The following is a 22,168-nucleotide window of genomic DNA, read 5'->3' as shown; positions in this document are numbered from 1 at the left end:
TATATTCTCTTTTCTTTTATCGTCTAGTTAAAATAAAATCAATTTATTAAGAAAATCAAGCCAGTTCAGGAAACCAAGAAAATCAAGGAGAGGAATCTGCAGAATAAAGTTGCTGCCACTGTCAATTAATGTAGATTGATTTGTTTGTTATTTGTTTCCTTGCTTGTGAACAAATCAAGATTAATTATAGAAAGTAGATTAATAGGATTCAGAATAGTATTTGTTTTATGTACTGTAACAGTAAAAGAGAAGAGTTCTGTCTTAATACAAAAGCTTTGCTTCAATTCTGTTTCAAGCATGATATTTAAAATATAATTGAAATGATGGAGGTAATTAAAGATTAAAAAAAACCTATAAACACAAGGATATAAATATAGATAGCTATGATCATCCATCTTTTTAAACATAAAGAATTTGTTAAGTGATGAGCTCTTAAGTAGTCAGTAATCCCGTCTAAGAACATTTACAAATCCCCTTCATAAGAAATAAAAGTTCACAGCTACTGCAAATATTTTATAAACATATAGCAGCAGTTGGTTGGAGAAGAAAAACTTTTATTATAAAGAAGAGATTTAAGTATACAAACATGAGTGTGGATATACAGATTTACATCTATATATCTATTTTTGTCCTTTGGTGATGCGGAAGCTGTCTTGAACTTGTCTAGTATTTGAATTCACGAACTGCGAAAACAATGAATGATACGACTTAGATTGGCTGCGATACTAACTTTGTTCATGAAGTTGTGTATACTGACCTCTAAGTTTATGTCCTCCATTGTTGCATGCCCTCTTAGATACCCGAATTCAGAAATCCTTTCCAAACTCCAGCTTCCGGGCTGTCCACAGAAACATATATGCGGAGTTATTAAACTTTACCAGACGGGCCAACCTGGTAACTCATCAATGGGGTCGAGTTTAGTTTTATTTCGAACTGTTTTGAGGTTGACTTGGTCAGACGACCCAGTTGCGCAAGCCTCGGGTCGGGTCAGACCGAAACCATGGTTATATGCGGTTAACAAAGTAAGCATCTATTCAATTTAAAGTTGATATGGATTAAATGATCACGGATCAACTTACTTGTGAGAAATTGTCCAGACTGAAGCCAGCCATACCAATAACTGCTTGCATTGGGGCACTGAAATTGCTGTGGTCGTATGTGTCGATACCATTTCGATCTTTAGAAGGCATGGCCAGGCAATTGCTTTCATAAACAGAACATGTTCTCTCGTAATTGTGAACATGGCCGAAGAGAACCATATCAACCTGGTTCATGCCAACAGGGTTACTTATTCAGAGAGCAATAAGGAAATAAGCCTAATTTATATTCAACCTGTGAATCAAGCTAACCTTATACTGCACCAGCAATGGTTCTACAGCCTTTGTAAATTTGTCGTCGGTGCTAAATCCATCAGTTGAGGAATACATCGGTCTGTGTCTGCATTTGATTTGTACAGGTCTTTCAAATTAAATCGATTGTCTCAAATCTATCAGAAAATGAAAACATGACTCTATAACCTTCAGGAATGTAACATATATGATGCTAAATTCAGCTTACCCAGCAAAAATTAGCCAAGGAGTTTTCGATCGATCAACCAAAGACATGTCCTGATCCATCCATTTATACTGCAAGAGTCCACTATGTCAGTCACAAAAATACAAAAGAAAATTGAAGATCATGCAAGGTTAGTTCTGGCTTGACCTGCTCAGAATTTTCAGTCCAGTCATGCTCGGTTGAAATGACTGTAAAGTGAACAGGTCCTTGTTCTATAGAGTACCATGGTTTATCCTTTGCTGAGGTTGGCATTGGAAAATAGGTCTCATAAGCAACTCCACATTCTCCGCCCGAATCCGGAGTTATGTACACAGATCCAGAATTTATGTAATCTCTGAATACATTTGTGCAGTGATTAATCCCTATAAACATAATTCTGATACTGCAAAAAGAGGATTCAAATATTCAGGTGAAAGAGTAACCTCTCGTGGTTTCCGATTGCGGTCATGTAAGACACTTGAGAAGCCAGAGGACTTATAAGGTGAAGAAAAAAATCCCATTCAACTAAAAATCCTGTTGCATAACTTATATCTCCAATGTGGAAAATGGAGTCTACATTTCCGGATTCTGCCTCGTCTGTCATGGCTTTAATCACCGAGAGAGATCCTGGCTACATGATCATAAATTATGAATATTGGTCAGTACATTAATACCAACTTAGATAACCATCTTGATAAGCTTATATTACTGAGGTAATAACCATTTTTCTACCTGAATGTAGTGTTCGGCAGAAGGATCAAGAGGAGCCTTCCCCATATCACCAAATGCAAGAAATCTTAGTTCGGCAGAACCGCCAGCAGGTGGAGTTCGAAACTGGATTTTATCACTCCAGCCAATTGAATCACTGTATGAGAAGAATAAAGGTCAATTCCTTACTGGGATTTTTTTTTTTGACATTTTCAATAGCTTGTTACCTTCCATATCTGTAGGAGTATGCGGTTGAAGGTCTTAGTCCTGTCATGACTGCTGAATGAATGAATCCAGGGTCATGCCACCCAAAGTCCTTGGCAGGACTCGGAAGAACCGAAGCTGTAAATTTCATACAATCATCAGAAGATTCAAAATCATAACATAAATCGTTTATAAACCAAAACATACCAAAATAATAATAAGAATGAAGAACTCACTGCACATATCATCTTGTGAAAATGTTGTGATTGTTGATGTCAGTGTTTTTCCATCTCCATACTGGACTTCTTGAGGTTCTTTACTCCCACTGACCCATGTTAATCTCATCTGTGACACAAGGGAAGAAGCTTTGCAATTAAGACATGTAAGAAACATTTGTTTATGATACATGGCGTTAAAGAACTACCTCAACTTAAGTTTAAAAGTTTAAATGAATAAAGATGGTAAAATTTGAATTTTTAACGTTATTAAAATTATGATTTAATATCAGAACCATTTCAATCTAAAAACTACTTGAACCGTGAGATGATAAAGTTGCAAGAATGACTCTAACGCATGACAGCGAAAGTAACGCAGGTGGCTCCTCAAGTGAGGACAAGATCAGTGCAATTCTGACTATTGAGTTGAGGCCTAGTATCTGGGCAACATTAACAAGTATTACAGCCTTTAACGTACCGATGTTGCTGTGGAATCTGTGCTTGAAACGTGTCCATGTAATGGCTGGTTTGGATTGGAAAACTTCATGGGGGCAGACCTTGTTAGAATGCAAGGTGTTTCAAAACCTCCAGCAAAGAACACGAATTCGATATCAGTCCTGATGTTGATGACATGGAATGATATTGTACCACTACAAGTTGCCACTTCACAAACAGTATTGTTGTATTTCTTGCATTCCTGCTTGTTGCACTTCAGATAGCTTGGATCATTGCTCACGTATTGTGCCTGCAATTTCGATGAATCAATATTTTTAATTATACAATAATTAAGATGCTGACATCCTACTCTTAATGTTGCGCAAAACTCATTTGTTTTGGATTGAAAAAATCCAAAACAATGTTAGCTGATTTTTATAACAATGCTGGCGTGTTCTACTCTACCTTGTACGTCTTAGGTTTCATGGCCTTCTCAAATTAAAGGCCAATATTCCAATATGTGGCTAAGCATGGCTTAGGTATCTCTTTAATTCGGTTCCCTTGATGTTCAATGTAAAAATACATAGCAGCAAAATATACAGGTCAAAGGTTTGAAAAATTTTAGTGATGGTTTTTGAAGCTCTAGTATTTTCAATTTGAAGGTCAACATCGTGACAAGAGGGAGTTATGGAAAGAAAAATATAGGGTTTGCATATTGTTGGTGAAAAACTGTTAAAGAACCATCTCAACTTAATAATTTAAGCTGTTAGGTGAGGTTTTAAAATATAATTTATATTATTCTCTAACACACTCTCTCAAGTAAAAGTATTTTGGGCTTAAAACTTGCATAGACTTACATTACCTTGTACTTAATTTTTATCAAATAAATAGGGATGGTGAGATTCAAACTCGTGATTGCTTGGTCATCAAGACTCTCATACCATGTTAAAGAACCATCTCAACCTAAAAGCTTAAGTTATTAGGTGAGATCTCAAGACATGATTTATATTATTTTATAATCAAGACAAGACATGTACTCCTAAAACAAAATTAATACTATAATATATAATTTGTCTAATCATAATTAAGGAGTTCTTGTTCGATGCTCCTCTTAGAGAAATCAGTTGAAGAGCACATACAAATTTTGTAGAGTTTTTTCTAGGAAAACAATTTATTTAAAAAAAATATTTTGTTTATTTTATAGTAAATGATAATTTCAGGCTAGGTTACATATTAAGTATATAAAATAAAATGAAGAAAGAATGAAGAAAACTTTCTTAATTAGTCACCAACCCTATTTCCCAGGGTTAATAAAAGTATCTATTAAAAAAATATATAGATTAAAATCATGGATTTTAAACTCAGATTTATTGGTAAATTAACTTGGAAATTCAAGATACAAAACCTAAATTGAGTTTTTAATTCAACCGAAACAAAAATATTAACACTATTAAAAATTGGATTGAGGAATATTAATAAAAAAATGTTTACCTAGTAACTTAATAACCTAACTAGATTTTTTTTATAAAATATTTATCTTGTCGAATCTAACAACTATAATTAAAACCTTGTGCTCACAATTGTGAACGTTGGTATGCATTAAATATTTAATTTTGTTTTCTATTAAAAATTTTTTTTTTATATTTTTGATTATTTTAATACACTGATTTTAAAAATAATTTTTAAAAAATAAAAAAATATTTTAATAAAAAAATATTTTGAAAATTATGACCGCCACAGACATGAAAAGGTCGGAATAATTAGCTTGCGGAATATTTATTAAATGATACCAAAAATCATTTAATTTGGTTAGGCAACAGTACCGTATTGGCCAAGTCACTATCCCATCCCATGAGCTGGTCTTCTCTATTGCGTGGTGATTTTAAGTTTCTTGACGTGACATTTATCGATCGTTTTTGCTTTCAGTTTTGGACCATACGTACCGCATCTTTTTCTATTATAATAAAAATAATATATAAAAATAATAATATAAATGCCACATATATATTTTAGTCGATCGAACCTCAATACACACACACACACACATTTCATCTAAGTTATATGGATAATACTCGATTAATCTTCAAATAATTCCCTCGTAATTGACTTTCATATTCATTGGTGAAGTGAATAAAATATTTATAGTTTTACATTTTATTTGATTATGGTAAAGATAGCAAGATAATCTATATGTTTTTTTATGATTGAGGATTAGTTCACAAACTAAATTAATTAATAAATCAGATTCACCTAACAATTTTTCCAAATTTAAGATCAAGTGACAAGTAAAATGATATTGCATGCACCACTAGTAAAAAAAAAAGATAATTTTTAATTTTATTAATTAATGGCTGGTTCTTCATGAAGCATCTCATTCTGCAACTTGTATAGCTCCATAAATTCAACAAAGATGGACGTTAATTCATATATAAACTGATAAATCCAATCACATCAGCACTAAATTGATTAAAAAACAAGATAATCATAATTAAAAAAAGGGTTTTAATTAAGCTGATTATTGAATCAAAACATGGCATGAATATTACCTTCACAGGATAATGACAAAGTAGAGGGAGTTTACTAGTATCACCAGTCTGCACGTATTTAATTTTGTTCAAAGGACAACTTTTGACACTGCACATGAATATTTAGAGCCAAGTAAACACCCATACCATCACACAGATACATGCATACATGCATGCTTAAGAAATTGTTTCAATTAATGCATGTAGATATATAATATTGTATACTACAACATCTTACTTGGAATCAGAAGGTGATATCATGGCGACCCAGTCACCGTCCGAAGGATGAAAAACTCCACTGACGGTAACATTGACATACTCATCGTCTGATAAAGGGCTGTTTTTTGAGCTAACATTGATTTGGAGGAAAGGGTTGGGGTTGGGACACTGAATTAAGTTTCTTCTATTTACCACTCGAAAACTCGATATTGCTGTATGGTTCTGGTGCTCGACAGTCGATCCAATGATCGACGGAGGCAGCAAGTATGAGGAAGAAAAGGGAATGAAGGCTAGCAAAACGAGGAAAGAATTTAGAACCGAGGAGGAGGAAGAAGAAGATGTTGAGGGTTTCATGATGGTGAAGGTTTGTGGTTAATTTCTAGGGAAAGAAATCCAGGCTGTGCGCCCTTTGTTGTTATACCTGGTGTGCCATTTGTAGCGTTGGGATTTTGATAGTGGTAAGAACGATCGATGGGAGGAGTTGTGAGCTGCTTCTTTGATAACTAACAACAGGAGCGAGCTGGCTATCTCACCTATATATGATCGATGTGACTACTGTGAGGATGGGATCGAGAGAATTTATGGAGAGACACACATGGGGATATCGACATGAACAGGAATATTACATGGGAGATTTCTTGTTCCTTTACGAAATGTTGTTAGTTATATTGATGGCAAACGTGAGAAACGATGAGAGAGCATTCTAATCTATCTCTGTAGACTTGGCTAAGGTCGCTAGCTATTCTGGCAGCTTCGTATAAATCATATATTAACTTTCCTTCTCACCGTGATGTATGGAGATTATTTTAGATTTTTCTTTTTCTTTTTCCTTTCGTAGCTTCTAATTATATTATGATATTTCTTAGAATTAATTAATGTAACCAGCAGATATATTTATCTTAAGTTATTTTATTTTTATAATAATCAAGATATTATTGATGTAACTAGTTTATCATTAAAGCTATAATAAATTAAAGTTTAAAATATTAAGAAATGTACAAAATTATAAAAGAATCATTTTAACCCCAAAACTTAAGCTGTTAGGTAAGATTTCAAGATATAATTTACATTATTCTATAACATACATCATCAAGTAAAAACTTTTTGAGTTTGAAACTTGCACATGTCTATATTATCTTGTACTTAATTTTTATCAAATAAATAAGGATGGTAAGATTCAAACTCGTAACCATTTGATTTTCAAGACTTTAATACCATGTTAAAGAACCATCTCAAATCAAAAGTTTAAATTGTTAAGTAAGTCTCAATATATTATTTATATTATTGTCTAATAAAAACAAATTTCTAAATCAATAACACTTTACTTATTACTTCGTAATAAAATATAGTTGTGATTTTATTGGTTGGTATATATATATATATATAGATCCCTATGTGAACACAATCTTGAGCAAGCATGGAAAACCATCAGGAGTCAAAATATACCGTACGCACCATGCCTAGCTATAGCTACATTGAAGTAAATGTCAAAAGAATTGCCAAAAAAAAACTGGTCATTCTCTACAACAACGTTGAAGGCATAACTTTCTAGATTCTCTCTTCGCTTCTGTTGCGAAGATATGAAAATTTTTATGGTGATTTTTTACTAGTTAATATTTAGATTTATTTTTTTAAAAAAATAAATACAAAAAAGAAAAGAAAACTTATGACACACTAAAAAAAATATATGTTTACTTAGAATTTTTCTTTTCTAGTTGTATTTTTTAAAAAACATAAATTCAAAAAATAATTAATAAAACATCACTAATTATTCCCCGAGCATCATAAAATTTCTCGAAACATTATCTAAAGCATGAAAAATATGGTTACATGCGTGAACAACCCGCTGCGCGTTCCATTTGCTCTACAGGCCGCACTCTATCTTTCTCCCATCGAGCTCCTTTCTCTTTTGATTTGGAAGACGGGCCTTGCGTCCGGTTGAGCTCCACATATTCCTGTACAGTCAAAAGGGGATCGATTCCGTAAACCGAACGATTGGACTGCTTTTCTGGGCCTGGACCTACTTTAGAGTTAACTCCACACCAACGCCAGTCCTCCATTTATAGGAAATTCTATAAGCATTTCACGAATGAAGACCTCCATCGCCTGTGTGGCCTGCCTTTACCGTGAAATAAACGGCGCTGGTCCTTTTTTAATGGCCAATGCCTCTTGAGCAAGCATGGGAACACCATCAGGAGTCAAAATATACCGTACGCACCATGCCGAGCCACATTGAAGTAAATGTCAAAAGAGTTGCCGGAAAAAAAAAAAAAAAACTGGCCATTCTCTACAATAAGGTTCAAAGGCATAACTTTCTAGATTCTCTCTTTGCTTCTGTTGCAAATATATGAAAAATCTTATGGTATTTTCTAGGCTTATATTAAAGAAAGAGATAGATAAAAAAGAAATTTAATTAAATTTATAATACACTAAAAGTAATGAAAATATTTATATCTAGGATTTCTCTTTTCTAATTTATCTATTTTTTTAAGTGAATTCAGAAAATAACTAATAGGATGTGATTAAGTATTTCCTGAATACCATAACATTTCTCGAGATATTACCTAAAGCATGAAAAATATGTTTTTTTTTTAAGGAAAAAGAGTGTTTTTCTATCTTATTTTTGTTAACAAAAGACAATATCAAAAAAATGTAAGGATACTAGAAAACGCAGATACCATGCCTCGTGCTAGCTAAAACATTGAAGGATGATGGTAATTTTGAGAGCATAAATGCAAAATCCTAGTCAAGGAGACAAATGGGAAAAACATCAAAAGTTTGGTATTTCAAAAAGGGAAATTTTGAGATTTGAGGTTGGCCTTACAAGTGCTATACTGATCCATGAATATATTGTACATTCTTGTTTGATGGTCTTCGATAATCTTGGACCTGAGCCTCTTGGACTGGTAGATTAACAGTGCAATATATAGTTCAAAGATCAGTTCATCGACGATCCATCAATTCATTTGAAGGCCTCATATCTCACACAGAAAATGGAGTCTTCTGCCCTTACAGCCACAGGGATCCATAATATTTTTCCTCCAGGCCCAACTTTTATCACCTGGACATGATTCGGAACTTCAAACGATCCATCAAAAATTAAAAGGGCTTTTGTTTTTGTAAGAGGAAAGGGTTTTTTTTTAAAATTTTGACTCGGGTTAGTCGAGTCATTGAATTGACCAAGTAGCCTAAACAAGTTTTTATAATTGTATTTAGTTAGTCGAATTACATAGTTTTTAGATCCGCAATTCTAACTTTGGTATTGAATTTTATTATTATTATTTAGATTGTCATTAGCAATGGCAAGCTAATAATAACAAGGTAAAGAGCAACCTGATCTTTGGCTAGGAGTAAAACCTTGTCTTATATTTCCCAATTTCTACCCCGTGACTAAGCTCCCAAACAAGACTAAAACATTAGACCATCTCAATTGAAGACAAAGAGCTTGTCCTCTTCACTAAACCTTTCTCCTTTGTCAAATGTTCCTCTCTCATACACCACCAACGTTTTTTCTTAGCTAAATTAAGAGAATCTATCCAAATTAAGATGGAAAATAAGAAGGAGCCAAACTCCTTCATCACATCACGATTCATCGTGGGTCCTCCATGTCTTGACTCAAATCCATTACCTCTGATACAGTCCCCTAGGTTTAGCTGAATTCTAGGCAACTTTTCTTACACAAGTCCCTGCTCGCCATGCCCGGCCACTACTGTACAAAATGGCACTTAAATGCATTCCCTTGAAAACACCCCCACTGAACATTGTTATGACCGATGACCCGTTCAAGACAAGAAGCTACCTTCCATGAGAAAAAATCGATTTCTTTTTTCTATCTCACAAGCTCGTCTAAGCAAGAAACACCAAGAGATCACTTGAGGTCTTGAACTTGGAGCGGTAGGGGTTTGTTTTTTTTTTTTTTTATATCTGGATTTGTATTTTATTGTGCATGTATGTCATCCTTACGATGTCTTATATATTTACTGGATTTGTAAAATATTTGGTAGATTTTAAGATTAGTCGTGATACACACAAGCTGGCTCGGATACATAAATAAATTAAAAAAAAAACACCGGGAGAATACTAAGTGGGTCTACGCATAAAATCAAAACCCCTCCATTGAAGACAATAACTACACCTTGAAATTGCACACCCCGCTAATGCCTAACGTGTATCTTGATTTCAATTTTGTATTTAGTGAGTGTTTTTTATTGATTTTTGACCCTCAACCAACCTAATTTGATTAACATGATGGGTATGAACAAACCTGGTCAACTGATGATTCGATTTCCTGTTGCAAATATGACAAATTTAAGAAGACTTGTCAAATTTGTGCTCTCACTTTTTCTAGCCAAGAACTTCCCCATCTTGTCAAGCATTAATTCTCTTTAACTTGAGTTATCAATCAAAAATGTGTCAACGTTCAAGAGTTGAGCATATACTTCATCCTTTTCTTCAAATCTACTAGCATTTTGCAGTAATGCAATGGTTGTTGAAAACAAGATACTTGATTTTATGAGATATTACATGTTCTTAATTCTTTATCTATTAGCTACTGTTTGTTTTTCGTTGAAATCTATTTTTTAAAATAGTTTTTCGTTTTAAAAATATCAACCTAATGTTTTTTAATATATTTATGTTAAAAAAATATTATTGTAATATATTTTTAATTAAAAAAATACCTTACAATCATAATAATAATAATAAACGTGAATTAAATATAATGAAGCAATGATTAAAAAAAATAAAACTAAAAAAAGTGAAACTCACGAGTGAACATGAATGAATGTGCATTGTAGATTAAATAAACTTTTTTTCCTAACTAAGAACTAAAATTATTCACTAATGGGAACATCCTTCAATCAAGGAGTCATTGCTATTGTCATTGGTATCATCATCACCATAAAATAAAATAAAATAAAATCACAAAAATAATATAAAAAATAAAATAAAAACAATTCACGATTAGGTGAGTGGGTGTCATGTTAAATGTTGTTTGTAACTTGCGCTTAAATATATATTCAACTCACCAAAGTACAATGATGTGGTATACCACTAGCCTCACAATTACATGGCCTATGATGATTTGGTTTAATGTGATATATATATATATATATATATATATATATATATACCTTTTAGAAATAACTACAAATCAATCCCCAAACTATATAGTTTTTAACAAATTAATTTTAAACCCTTAAAATGTTACTAATTTCTATTATTTTTTCTAAGCTCTCGCCGTGGATTTTATTTTAGTATATCATTACATATTAAATTGAAAGAGAAAAATAAGACAATAAAGTTATATATCATCCGTCTTTATTTTTAAATTATTGTTAGATATTTAAACTTACAAATAACATAAATCGGATGGTGAGCTAATTTTTTTTTTGTTTTGGGATTTTAGACCTAACTTAATAGCAAGAAAAAAATTTGGACTTGTAAGTACTTCGTGAATGTTCACTTATGATAAAGATTATTCTCTACAATTTTATTTAAAATTTGAACACTTAAAAACCATGTATCAATATCTTAAAATTCAAAATTTGACAAATATGACACTAGGATCAATATCCATACCCAATCCCAAAATTCAAGCCCGAAAACACATAGGTTTAAGGGGGGAAATTAGCAAAGATTTTGAAGAATGAGAACTCATTTGTGAACAATCGAATAGATTTGGGACCGAATTGTAGTTATTCCAAGCATTTATTGTGAACGAGGAATGGGACTAGATATTCCAAGAACTCCAACCAAAGGCTCCTCACATAAAGTTAAAAACTTCTATCAACTTTTTGGTTTTTCCACAGGCAATTCTCTGTCTCTTAGTCTAATGGTGTAATGCCCTTTGAAAAGTAACAAATGGTGGTTTTGTTGGCACTCGCTAGGGCTTGCCTTGCAATCCCCACTATCACCCGCTAAGCAACAAGCAAGGGTGTTGTTTTGCTTTGTTGGGGCATCCTTGTATTCTTCTTGCGTTTGAGCATAAAACACAAATTTTTGGCCAGCTCTTATTCCCATCCACTTCACAAGATGACAAGAATATTTCTAGAGAGGGACAGAAGCAGACAACACAAAGTTTAGAGAGAGAGGTAATCTAAGGGACTCTGTTTTTCAAGAAATTCCATTATTCCTTGTGATCCCTCCAATGGACAACAAAACAAGTAGTGACAAAAACAACCACTTGTTTTGTCTCTAAAGCAGACGTGGAAAGTCCTCTAAAAGTAGAGAGCTTTAATTACCAATTCAAAGCTCATTTTGTAAGCAAAAGCTTAGGCCAGAAAGAAAACCTTTGTAGAGCAGAGCAGAGCAGAGAGCTCTTAATTCTCTTTGATGGATTAGGATAATTGAGGGACCAAGCTTGAAACTTTCTTTAGTGATTTTGGTGAATTTCAAAACCCAGTTGTGGATTTTGGTTCACTGCTGCTTTTGAACAGTTATTGACAGGAGGAAACCAGTGAGCTCTCCCTGGTAATTCCCTGTCTCTGCTTCATGTTTTAACATAATTGCACTAAATTTGAAGGTTTTTTTTTTATTTGTCTGTGTAACAAAACGTAAACCAGTTTAGCTTGCTTTGATTTTTAGTAGAAAGAGCTTGCTTTTGTGTGTGTTTTCAATGTTTAGTTTGGTTTCTTGCTCTGTTTTGGTTAAAGAAGAATTGTATGGGGAAAAAATGGAAATGGACTGTTTGAATCTTTGGTGTGATTGTTGAGAAAGACTCTTACTGGAGGGTTCTTTACGTTTTACTTTTTAAGAGTTGAATGATCTTTGTCAGGCAATTCCTTGTTTCTGTTTGGTCTCTGAGAAAATGTTGGAGTTCAATTTTCTCAATTCCTAGACTAAGAAAAACCTTCTCTGAGTTTAGCTTTACAAAGCTATTTGGCTAGTTCTGCTAACTTTTCTCTGCTTCTTAGTAACAAGGAGTGTTAATTTTCTTCAGATTTCTTGTCATGGATCTTTTTTCCCCCTATAAATTCAATCATCTAATGCCTTGAAACTTTGGAAGCAGAGTGCTAGAGTCTTCACCTTATATTTAGTATTTGTGTGTATTTTGGTATTCTAGCACTCTTTGATTAGTCTTTTGGAAGATGTAAGAAAGCAAAAACTGAATTTTGAGATTAAACTCTTTTAACTTAGATTAATCCAACAATCTTACTAGGATCATGGAAGTTGTTGTCATTTAATAACCCGAGCTACATGAAAGAAAAGATCATAATCTTATGTTCTTGTTTTTCCGATTTTTGCAGTGATTCCTTTGGGATAATCTTTACATAGAAATAAGTTACGTGGTTTATTCATCAAGTTTGGGCTTATTCTGGACTATTTTTCATGTCATATTTTGTTGTCCAGGTTAGTGAGTTTGGCCTGGTAGTTAATGGCAGGAATGGCCCAAGAAGAAGGATCATCATCTGTAACTTCATCACCTCTTCAGTTCTTTCCGTGGATGCCACTATCACCAGGGACGGGATCACCATACCCTTGGCTTAGGGAGCTGAAATCTGAAGACAGAGGTTTGTGTCTGATCCATCTTCTGCTTGCCTGCGCAAACCATGTAGCAGCTGGTAGTATTGAGAACGCAAATATTGGCCTTGAGCAAATCTCCCATCTTGCCTCTCCTGATGGTGATACCATGCAGCGGATTGCTGCGTACTTCACCGCAGGACTTGCTGATCGCATTCTTAAAGGATGGCCGGGTTTGCACAAAGCTCTCAATCCAAAACAAGCATCTTTGATATCTGAAGAAATTCTTGTTCAAAGATTATTCTTTGAGCTCTTTCCCTTCTTAAAGCTTTCATATGTGATCACAAATCAGGCCATTATAGAGGCAATGGAAGGGGAGAAGATGGTTCATATCATAGATCTAAATTCATTTGAACCTGCTCAGTGGATAAATCTTCTTCAAACATTAAGTGCACGGCCTGAAGGCCCGCCTCATTTGAGAATAACAGGTATTCATGAGCAGAAGGAGGTATTGGAGCAAATGGCTCTTCGATTGACAGAAGAAGCTGAAAAGCTGGACATCCCATTTCAGTTCAATCCTATTGTGAGCAAACTAGAGAATCTTGACCTTGAAAATTTGCGTGTTAAGACTGGAGAAGCTCTTGCTGTCAGTTCTGTACTCCAGCTGCATACTCTATTGGCAATGGATGATGAGATGCATAGAAGGAACTCTCCATCAGGATATAAGAATCCAAACTCTAACCATTTTCAGAGAGTACAGATTAATCAAAACCGACGCACTCTTGGTGATTGGCTTGAGAGAGATGTGGTTAATGCCTATAGCTCAAGTCCTGACTCAGCATTATCCCCACTATCTCTTGCTGCTTCACCAAAGATGGGCAGCTTTCTAAATGCACTTAGGAGTCTCTCACCAAAATTGATGGTGATAACTGAGCAAGAATCAAATCATAATGGGTTTAATTTAATGGAGAGGGTCACAGAAGCATTGAATTTTTATGCTGCGCTATTTGATTGTTTGGAGTCTACTGTATCAAGAGTATCATTAGAGCGGCATAAGGTTGAGAAGATGTTATTTGGGGAGGAAATTAAGAACATCATTGCTTGTGAGGGAACTGATAGAAAGGAGAGGCATGAGAAGTTGGAAAAGTGGATTCTAAGGCTTGAGTTGGCTGGATTCGGGATCATTCCTCTGAGCTACCATGGTAGGCTGCAGGCAAACAGGTTTTTGCAGAGTTATGGCTATGACGGATATAAAATCAAAGAAGAAAACGGATGTTTGGTTATTTGCTGGCAGGATAGACCGCTTTTCTCTGTGTCAGCTTGGAGATTCAGGAGGTATGACTGAGAGATTATCAAACATATGGGGAGTGTGCTTTCTTTTATTTTGTTACTGTTATATGTATAAAGGGTGATAACTTTTAATGCGCAGTTGCATAATGCTCTACTGCAAGTTTCAAACGTTTCCTCCATTTATTTGACATTTTTGTAAAATTTTCCTTATTTACTTTCTGATAGAGATTGGATGATATCTGTCCACTCACCCAAATCTAGAACTTCGTTTGGTTTCGAGAAAGAATCATCAACATTCAACACTGTAAAATCAAACTTCCCTGCAAATTTCTTGTGTCAGAACTGAAAAGAAAAGCTCAGATTTCTTGCAAATGTAAGTGCAAACGATGCTGTACAATGCATCATTCTGAACTCTTAAACAACAATTCTTGGAAAATCAAAATACTTCCTACCCAGTAGTGTTGAACATATTCAACAAGTAGGCACTGGGTAAAAGAAAAGGAAAACCGCAGATACCACTAGTAATAAGAACATTCAGAAATGCACAACAGTCACATTGTATTCAACGACAACATTTCTGCTCTTTTGGCTAGATGAGATTGTCTTTGACAATGAATAGCCTCGAGCAAACCGGAAAAGCCCGCTACCTCCAACAATTGGCATTTCCCTTACATTATCGAACACTGGACTGCGACCTAGAACACTTAGGGCACTGCCATTGTACGTACCCTCCAAAAAAGCAAAATTTAAAACCATAAGCAATCCAGCATCATGTTGAGAAGCAAAAGCATACACGCCCTGTGCTCTTCCCACAAGTTTTGAATTAGGTTCTGGCTCTTCTGTTAATGGACTATCCACCATAAAAGTGCTGCCAAAGCTATCAGCTGTTGTCTTTTCTGGTCCAGCAATTCTCATGTTTGTTGGGTTTTGCCCACTGGGAATATCGTGGAAGTAGAAACGCAGGCGAGTCATTTTCTCCATGCGTTTAGTGGATATGATCATTGGGGATTTCTCTGAGAATTTGCCATTAGTAGTGCTACAAAACGTCAAGAAAACAGTGAAATACAAGAGAACAAGAATTTGAACAAGAAAACAAGCCATAGGGAATAATTTTTCTGAGCTATGTTGGGGAAAGAATGCTGGAAGAGTCTATTTATAGGATTGTGAGCAAGAATTGATGAATATTGTAGTGTGAGATTGGCTTTTGGAAGTGGGCTAATGTGGCAAAATAATTATTGCTTGAACTTGATGTTGCATCAAGAGCAAGAATTTGATGACTCTCAGAGGGGCTCAAATTTCCTGAATAATGGAAAATGTAGTTAAGAACATTTGAGGAAATTAACTAGGTTAACCTGTCCAGCTGGTTCAGCCATTTAACAAGACCAAGCTTTCTTACTTAAATATGACACACCATTATCCGCAACAACATAAAAATTTTAAAAGATTAAAGGATAATATATGCAATCAGGGTTGCTTATTTTGTGGCTGGGTGGATTCTGGAGAAAATAAAATCACTGAAGATGCCATCATAATGAATAGTAGAAAGTACTTTGAACATGGCCAACAGCTCAAGTCACTCAGAGCATGCTTGCTTTACAATCAAGGTTTTGCAGCCTTACATTGGGGTATGCCATCAAAGCTTACTTTACTTTTACCTGAATTTTCCAACTTGGCTCTGCAAAGTTGAAGTACTCTTCCTACTATAATATAATAACAGGTTTATGTAAGTAAATTGCATAGCAGTTTCAGAACTAGCTTATAATAGGAGTCTTGCAAGGATCTTGCATCCATTTTGAAATGGAATTCTTACATTTCCACATCTAGCAATGGAAATCTGCAGTAATAGAAAATGTAAAATAGCTGGCAAGATCATTACACAGTACTGAATATTGATGTTAGCTTGTTGTTTAGGCTGTGTTAAACTATATTTGATACACATCAAACTGATTATGAAATAGATTGAAAATAGAACTTCAGAAATTTAATTTCATAGGTGAACTTAACATGCTGGTCCTGACTAAACTGACCCAAGTTTTTTTTTGTTTTTCTAAATAATCTTGAATCTGGCATCCTGCCTGAAGCAGAGTATTTCCACTACCCATTTAGCAAAGTGCCCTGCCATTTGCCTGCTGTCGACATGAGCCTCCTTTCTAGAAGAAGTTAGTCATTTCTAACCCTGTCAGACCTTCCTATTTAAGAATTCTCTCTCAATTTTTTGTTCTATTCTGTCAACAAATCCCAACCCTTCTGTCAAATTTTCTGTTCCTTCTCATAATTATTTTGAGAGAGTTACGTTTATGAATTTTGTTTTCTGTTTATTCTCGAGATTGAGTAGACCTGATAATCATACCAGAGAGCAGACAACAAATTGTTTTAAGATCAGAGGGTCGATCATTGTCCCAATATATATCTTGAAATTCATGTTATGTTAACAAATCTGTAAGTTGATTTTCTTTAATATATACTGATTCATGTGTTTATATGTTTATGTAGAAATCATATCATGATAAGGGAACAACAGTTCGAAGGTGAGCAATTCATACCGGGTCATTCCAATTTCCCAGGGCTGCTGCCTTGACTTGGCATCAAATTTATTTATAGGATTAAAAAATAGAGCAGCTGGTAGGAATGAGTTTTCATGTAAGACAGAAATTTATAGGATACCACTTCAGGGAATAGTACCATTCTGAACATGCAAGGAAATACCAGGATTTCATTGCTACAACAGTGCAAACGTTCAACAAGCAGAACTAGGTAAAATTAAAGAAAGATAGTACCGCAAACTGATAAGAAACGTTCAGAAGTACACAACAGACACATTGTATTCAATGACAGCAACTCCTGCCTTTAGATTAAATGAAAATGTCTTTGCCAAGGCATAGCCTCGAGCAAGCCGGGAAACCCCGCTACCTCCAACAACTGGCATTTCTCTCACACTATCAAAGATGGCGTTCCGCCCAAGAGTACTTAGGGAACTTCCATTGTAGATACCGTCCACAAAAGCAGAATTCATCACCATAAGCAACACAGCATTATGTTGAGAAGCAAAAGCATAAATTCCCTGTTCTCTTCCTACAAGCTTCGAAGTTGGTTCTGGCCCTTCTCTCAATAGGACATCTGCCCTAGAAGTGCTGCCAAAGAAGTTGGCAGCTGCAGTCATGTTTAGGGGCCGAGCAATTGCTGTGGATGTTTGGTTTTTTCCACTAGAAATGTCATGGAAGTAGAAGTGCAGGCTTGTCTTTTTTTCCACGGCTTTCATGGTTATAGTTAGAGGGGACTGTTCAGAGAATTTGCTGTTAATGGCAGAGAAGAAAGTCGAGAAGACAACAAAAAACAAGATGAAAGGAATGTAGGTAGCCATTTTGGTGCAGTTTTCTGATCAGTGCTAGAGGAGGTATTTATAAGATTGTGGTAAGCGAGAACTGATGCTAGTTGTGTGACATAGCTAGGCTTCTGGAGGGGAGTTTCAGTGGAGAAGTAACGATAACTTGTACTTGCTGTTGCATCAGAAGTAAGAACCGAAGTGCAATAGAATGATCTGATGACTTTGATAAGGCAACCAAATGTAGAAAGAACACTTTTTCATTTTTACTAGCAAGAGACCAGCATGAAAATATGAAACCTGAGGAACGGGATGTTTAGGTGATCCAGAGCACGCTTTGAACTACATTTACTATTATCCATAATGGCACACTGGTAAGTGCATTGCGCATCACTAGGTCTCTCAGAGCATGCGTGCTTTCTTAACAACCTTGTGCATTGCTGTGCACTTTCCAGCAAATTGGTGCTTGATCTAATAAAGATAACGTGTTCTTCCTAACACACAGTGTATGTTCTGATTGAGTTTTGAATTTCATGGTTCTTATGCTAATAATGTAGTTGATTTTTACACTAGATAGATTTGCTGCATATAACTATGGATTCAATCTCCAAAATTGAGCAAGGTCGATACAGAAAATATGGCAGCTATTGCTTCCATGGAATTTTTCTGATTCAATGAGGTCACTTTGGAAGCGATCTGGTCTATCATTCTCAAAGCTTCTCACACAGCCAGCAATTCACCATGCAACGCCGGCCTGTAACAGCATCTGAGAGCTCTACCATATAATAGAGAGCCTTTTGAATCTCTAAATACCAGTCATATTCCTGCCAAACCTCCCACCTTCCACCATTGATCCCATATAGAAGGGCTTGAAATAGAAAGCAGTCCCAGTCTTGAACCTGCTCTGAACCTGAACCAAACTGACCCAGATCAGTCTGATGCGGTCCAAGATGCACATGCATAGCCTTAGTCGGCTGGCTGTAGCCCAAATCTTTTCTTTTCCAAACCTCACGGATCCTGTAGCCTGTATTCAAATGGCCTCTCTCTTCTTTTACAAATTAAATATTAAGTATAAATCTCAAATGCATGGGGGAATTCACTATGTAAAATGCATCGTGGATTCTCTCATGTGGCATTGTTAAAAAATTATTCACATTTTTTTTTTGTAATTTAGCCCTTATTGGATCAAATTATAAATCAATTTATTGGAGGAGGGTGAGATTGAAAATAGGGACCAAAGTAAAAAAAAAAATAAGGAGGGAAAGAGTGGCTTTAAAAAGTTTGGGAGAAATATTTATTTTAGTCCCCATAATTTTCAAATTATAAATATTAGGTCCTTTTAGTTTTCAAAATTTAAGAAAAAAATTAATTTTGATTCCAAACTTTAGTTTCTTTATACTTTGGCTATTGATCGAGAGATGTTAGAGAAAGTCATCAGAATCCAACGTTAAAGAGAGAAAATTTTTCTTGGCACCAATTACGACCACAAAACAACCAAAATTGATGTTAAATTGTTGTATTTGATGAGGGGAGCTCATATTAAAAGTTTTTTTTAATCTTGAAATTGTCTAGAAAAATATATCCGAGCTCAGTAAAATTTTTTATTTTGGGTTTTAAGGTGGTTTTTTGAGGCCATGAATGAGTTTATCAAGTTACCTAAGATGTTTTCTAGGTGTTTTGGATAAAAAAAAATAGGTTGAAAGCTCGATTTTTTGATCGAAAAAACCCATTCTCTATTTTTCTAGCTACCACAATGGCAAAAAATTATGCAATGTCAGATAACGTATTATCTGAATATATTTTTTCAAAACAAATTGAGGCACATGATATGTTGTCCGTCCCATCTAAAATAAAAAAATTAAAATCCTAAGCACGTGAGCCCTTACTAGATGAGCCAAACACATTGGTTTGGTTTACCAGACACAATGATGCCTAACTTTTTCTTTTTAACAAAATTTTTTTAAAATAATTTATATATATATATATATATATTTATTGAAAATAATTTTTAAATTTATATGTAATTTAATACCCCCTTTTTTTTTTAATCTAAACTCATTTAAATAACTGTTATTTTTTAGTTATTTTGTATTCATTTAATTTTTTGAGAGATTTTTCTAATTCATCTATGATTTTTTTTAATGTTTTATATAAATAAGATTTATTTTAAAAAAGTTAAGAATATTTATTTTTGTATAATATTTTTAATATGTGTAACTTTGCATAATAATTTTTTGTTTTTTATTTTATTCAATCAATTTCATATGTATTTAATTTTATTATTATTATTTAATTAAATAGAAAATTGATTTTTATGAGCAAAGTCGTTAAACACAACCGTGTTAAAAATTCAAGTAACGAGAGTGAATATCTTTTTCTATGTTTGAATATCAATTTTTTAATTTTCATTTTATTTATCGTTAATAATTTTTTTTCTATTTTTTAACTTTTCCAAAATGTTGCAGGAAGCAGGAACTTTCATGCTCTATTTTACAGGATATCAATTGGATCTAGTATGATGTCTTGCTTCTGGGCCTTTAAAGACTATAGATATTAAAGGTTTCAAATCACAACAGCTTGACTCGTCAAAAGGCAGGATGGAACCTAATCCTAAACCATGATAGAGTTACAGCTCCCTGTTCAAGAGTATTTTGTTGTTCTTGAAAGAATCGATCCTGAGGGACAAATAACCAGACACAAAAAACTGTATAGTGGCATGTAACGAGGTTGTTGATAGCCAGTAGCCAGTTCGAAGAACAATAACAACGTATAGTAAGAAAATAGCAAAGAACAGAACATAAAATTTACAGCATTATGCAACACTAGCTATCCATCTACTCATCATTGATGCAGGAGCTCCTCCTTATTTTATTTTTCCTTATTTAGTTTAGACCTAAGACTAGGATAAATAGGGTTGTCTAGGTTGTATTCAAGGAGAGATTTGGGTGAATACAAATTAAATATTTTGAATGTCTTCCCGTAATTATGATATTCTTAATATTTAAGGGTTTTTACTTGTAATAAACCTTGTTATCCTTTGCTCCTAGTCTACGTCAACCATCTTCCACCAGCCTTTGCATCATTGATGTCAGGGGATGTCCTAAACACCATTGTTGTCTTGAATTCAAGTTTCGGTCTTGTATCAATCTCTGTGTCCTTATACTTTTGGAAGCTAATTTGATTGTTTTACACTGATTTCTTTGACATACAGAGAAAGATTTCGGTTACAACCTTGACCAGTTTCCAAATTACTTGGAACAGGGAGCTAAAAGAAAACTGTCTTTAGCTTTCAGCAGTAACTAAGATAGTACAAATCTTGCAAATACAAACAAATCCAGCTAACCCCAGAGGATGAAAAGTGAGCAAATTGCGTATTCATGAAAAAGGGTATTCAGTAGTGTGACACATACACATTATATTCGACAGTAGCATCACCTTGCTCGCCAAACCAAACTGTATGTGCCAATGCGTAGCCATGAGCAAGCCTAAATAGCCCACTACCTCCAACTATTGGCATTTCCCTCACATCATTCAGGATTTGGTTCCTTCCAAGGATGCTAATACTACTTCCATTATATTCACCTTCTGTAAAAGCAAAATTCATAACCATTAGCAAACAAAAATCGTTTTGCGAGGCGAAGGCATAGAGTCCTTGAGCTTTTCCAACAGGCTTTGAAGAAATTTCAAGCCCTTCCGTCAACGGATCATCCGCCATCATTGTGTTACCAAAGGCATAATTATCCGGGCCGGCAATTCTAATGGCTGTTGGATTTTTTCCACTAACAATGTCGTGGAAGTAGAAATGTAGGTGTGTGGTCTTTTCTATGCGCTTGATAGCTATGGCTTCAGTTACTTCCTCATAGAAAGCCCCACAAGTGATTGTGCACAAGTATGAGAATAGGATGAAGTGAAGGGTGAAGAGAGTGCAAGCCACGTGAGAAGCCATTTTGTGATTGTGTGATCAAGTGTGTTCTTTATGGCTGGACTGGACTATAATGTGAACTTGTGAGGGTTACTACTTATAGACTTACAGTAGACGATCACTAGAGGAGGAAATTTGCTTTTTGAAGGGGTTGGCCTGTATTGCTGCATTTCTAAGAGAACTTTTCTCCTATTTTGTCAGCTTTTTATCTTTTTTATTCGCCCATTTCCTCTCTCTTGTAAGAAAGATTACTTTCCTTCCCACGCGTTCAGCAAGCAACATGGGGAGTTTCATTGCTTCAAAGCATATGAAACTATCACGCTTGTGTTCCACT

General features: G+C 34.6%; 5 protein-coding genes across 5 annotated transcripts; 1 reads left to right on the top strand and 4 right to left on the bottom strand.

Moving 5' to 3' along the window:
- Positions 1-537: 537 nt before the first annotated feature.
- On the bottom strand, positions 538-6,473 carry LOC133691657 (probable inactive purple acid phosphatase 27). The gene is made up of 13 exons (XM_062112260.1): positions 5,859-6,473; positions 5,642-5,729; positions 3,139-3,405; positions 2,682-2,790; positions 2,469-2,583; positions 2,266-2,398; positions 1,977-2,164; positions 1,702-1,888; positions 1,558-1,625; positions 1,350-1,437; positions 1,080-1,265; positions 758-838; positions 538-683 (listed from the first exon to the last, which is right to left on the bottom strand). Exons 1-13 carry the CDS (start codon positions 6,191-6,193, stop codon positions 621-623), a joined length of 1,908 nt encoding a protein of 635 aa, XP_061968244.1. The 5' UTR covers positions 6,194-6,473; the 3' UTR covers positions 538-620.
- A 5,549-nt stretch (positions 6,474-12,022) lies between these two features.
- On the top strand, positions 12,023-14,826 carry LOC133681227 (scarecrow-like protein 3). The gene is made up of 2 exons (XM_062104371.1): positions 12,023-12,310; positions 13,190-14,826. The coding sequence occupies exon 2, from the start codon at positions 13,215-13,217 to the stop codon at positions 14,643-14,645; it is 1,431 nt and encodes a 476-aa protein (XP_061960355.1). The 5' UTR covers positions 12,023-12,310; positions 13,190-13,214; the 3' UTR covers positions 14,646-14,826.
- Positions 14,827-14,893: 67 nt separating this feature from the next.
- LOC133681368 (dirigent protein 22-like) lies at positions 14,894-15,971 on the bottom strand. Its single transcript, XM_062104435.1, has one exon. The coding sequence runs from the start codon at positions 15,689-15,691 to the stop codon at positions 15,125-15,127; it is 567 nt and encodes a 188-aa protein (XP_061960419.1). The 5' UTR covers positions 15,692-15,971; the 3' UTR covers positions 14,894-15,124.
- Positions 15,972-17,387: 1,416 nt separating this feature from the next.
- Positions 17,388-17,951, bottom strand: LOC133682637 (dirigent protein 19-like). Its single transcript, XM_062106070.1, has one exon. The coding sequence runs from the start codon at positions 17,949-17,951 to the stop codon at positions 17,388-17,390; it is 564 nt and encodes a 187-aa protein (XP_061962054.1).
- A 3,098-nt stretch (positions 17,952-21,049) lies between these two features.
- LOC133698531 (dirigent protein 22-like) lies at positions 21,050-22,002 on the bottom strand. Its single transcript, XM_062121482.1, has one exon. It carries the CDS (start codon positions 21,856-21,858, stop codon positions 21,304-21,306), a length of 555 nt encoding a protein of 184 aa, XP_061977466.1. The 5' UTR covers positions 21,859-22,002; the 3' UTR covers positions 21,050-21,303.
- Positions 22,003-22,168: the final 166 nt, after the last annotated feature.

This window comes from Populus nigra, chromosome 1 (assembly GCF_951802175.1).
Source record: "Populus nigra chromosome 1, ddPopNigr1.1, whole genome shotgun sequence".
NCBI lineage: Eukaryota > Viridiplantae > Streptophyta > Magnoliopsida > Malpighiales > Salicaceae > Populus > Populus nigra.
Note: the sequence above shows the minus strand (reverse complement) of the source record. Positions and strands in the feature narration are given on the sequence as shown.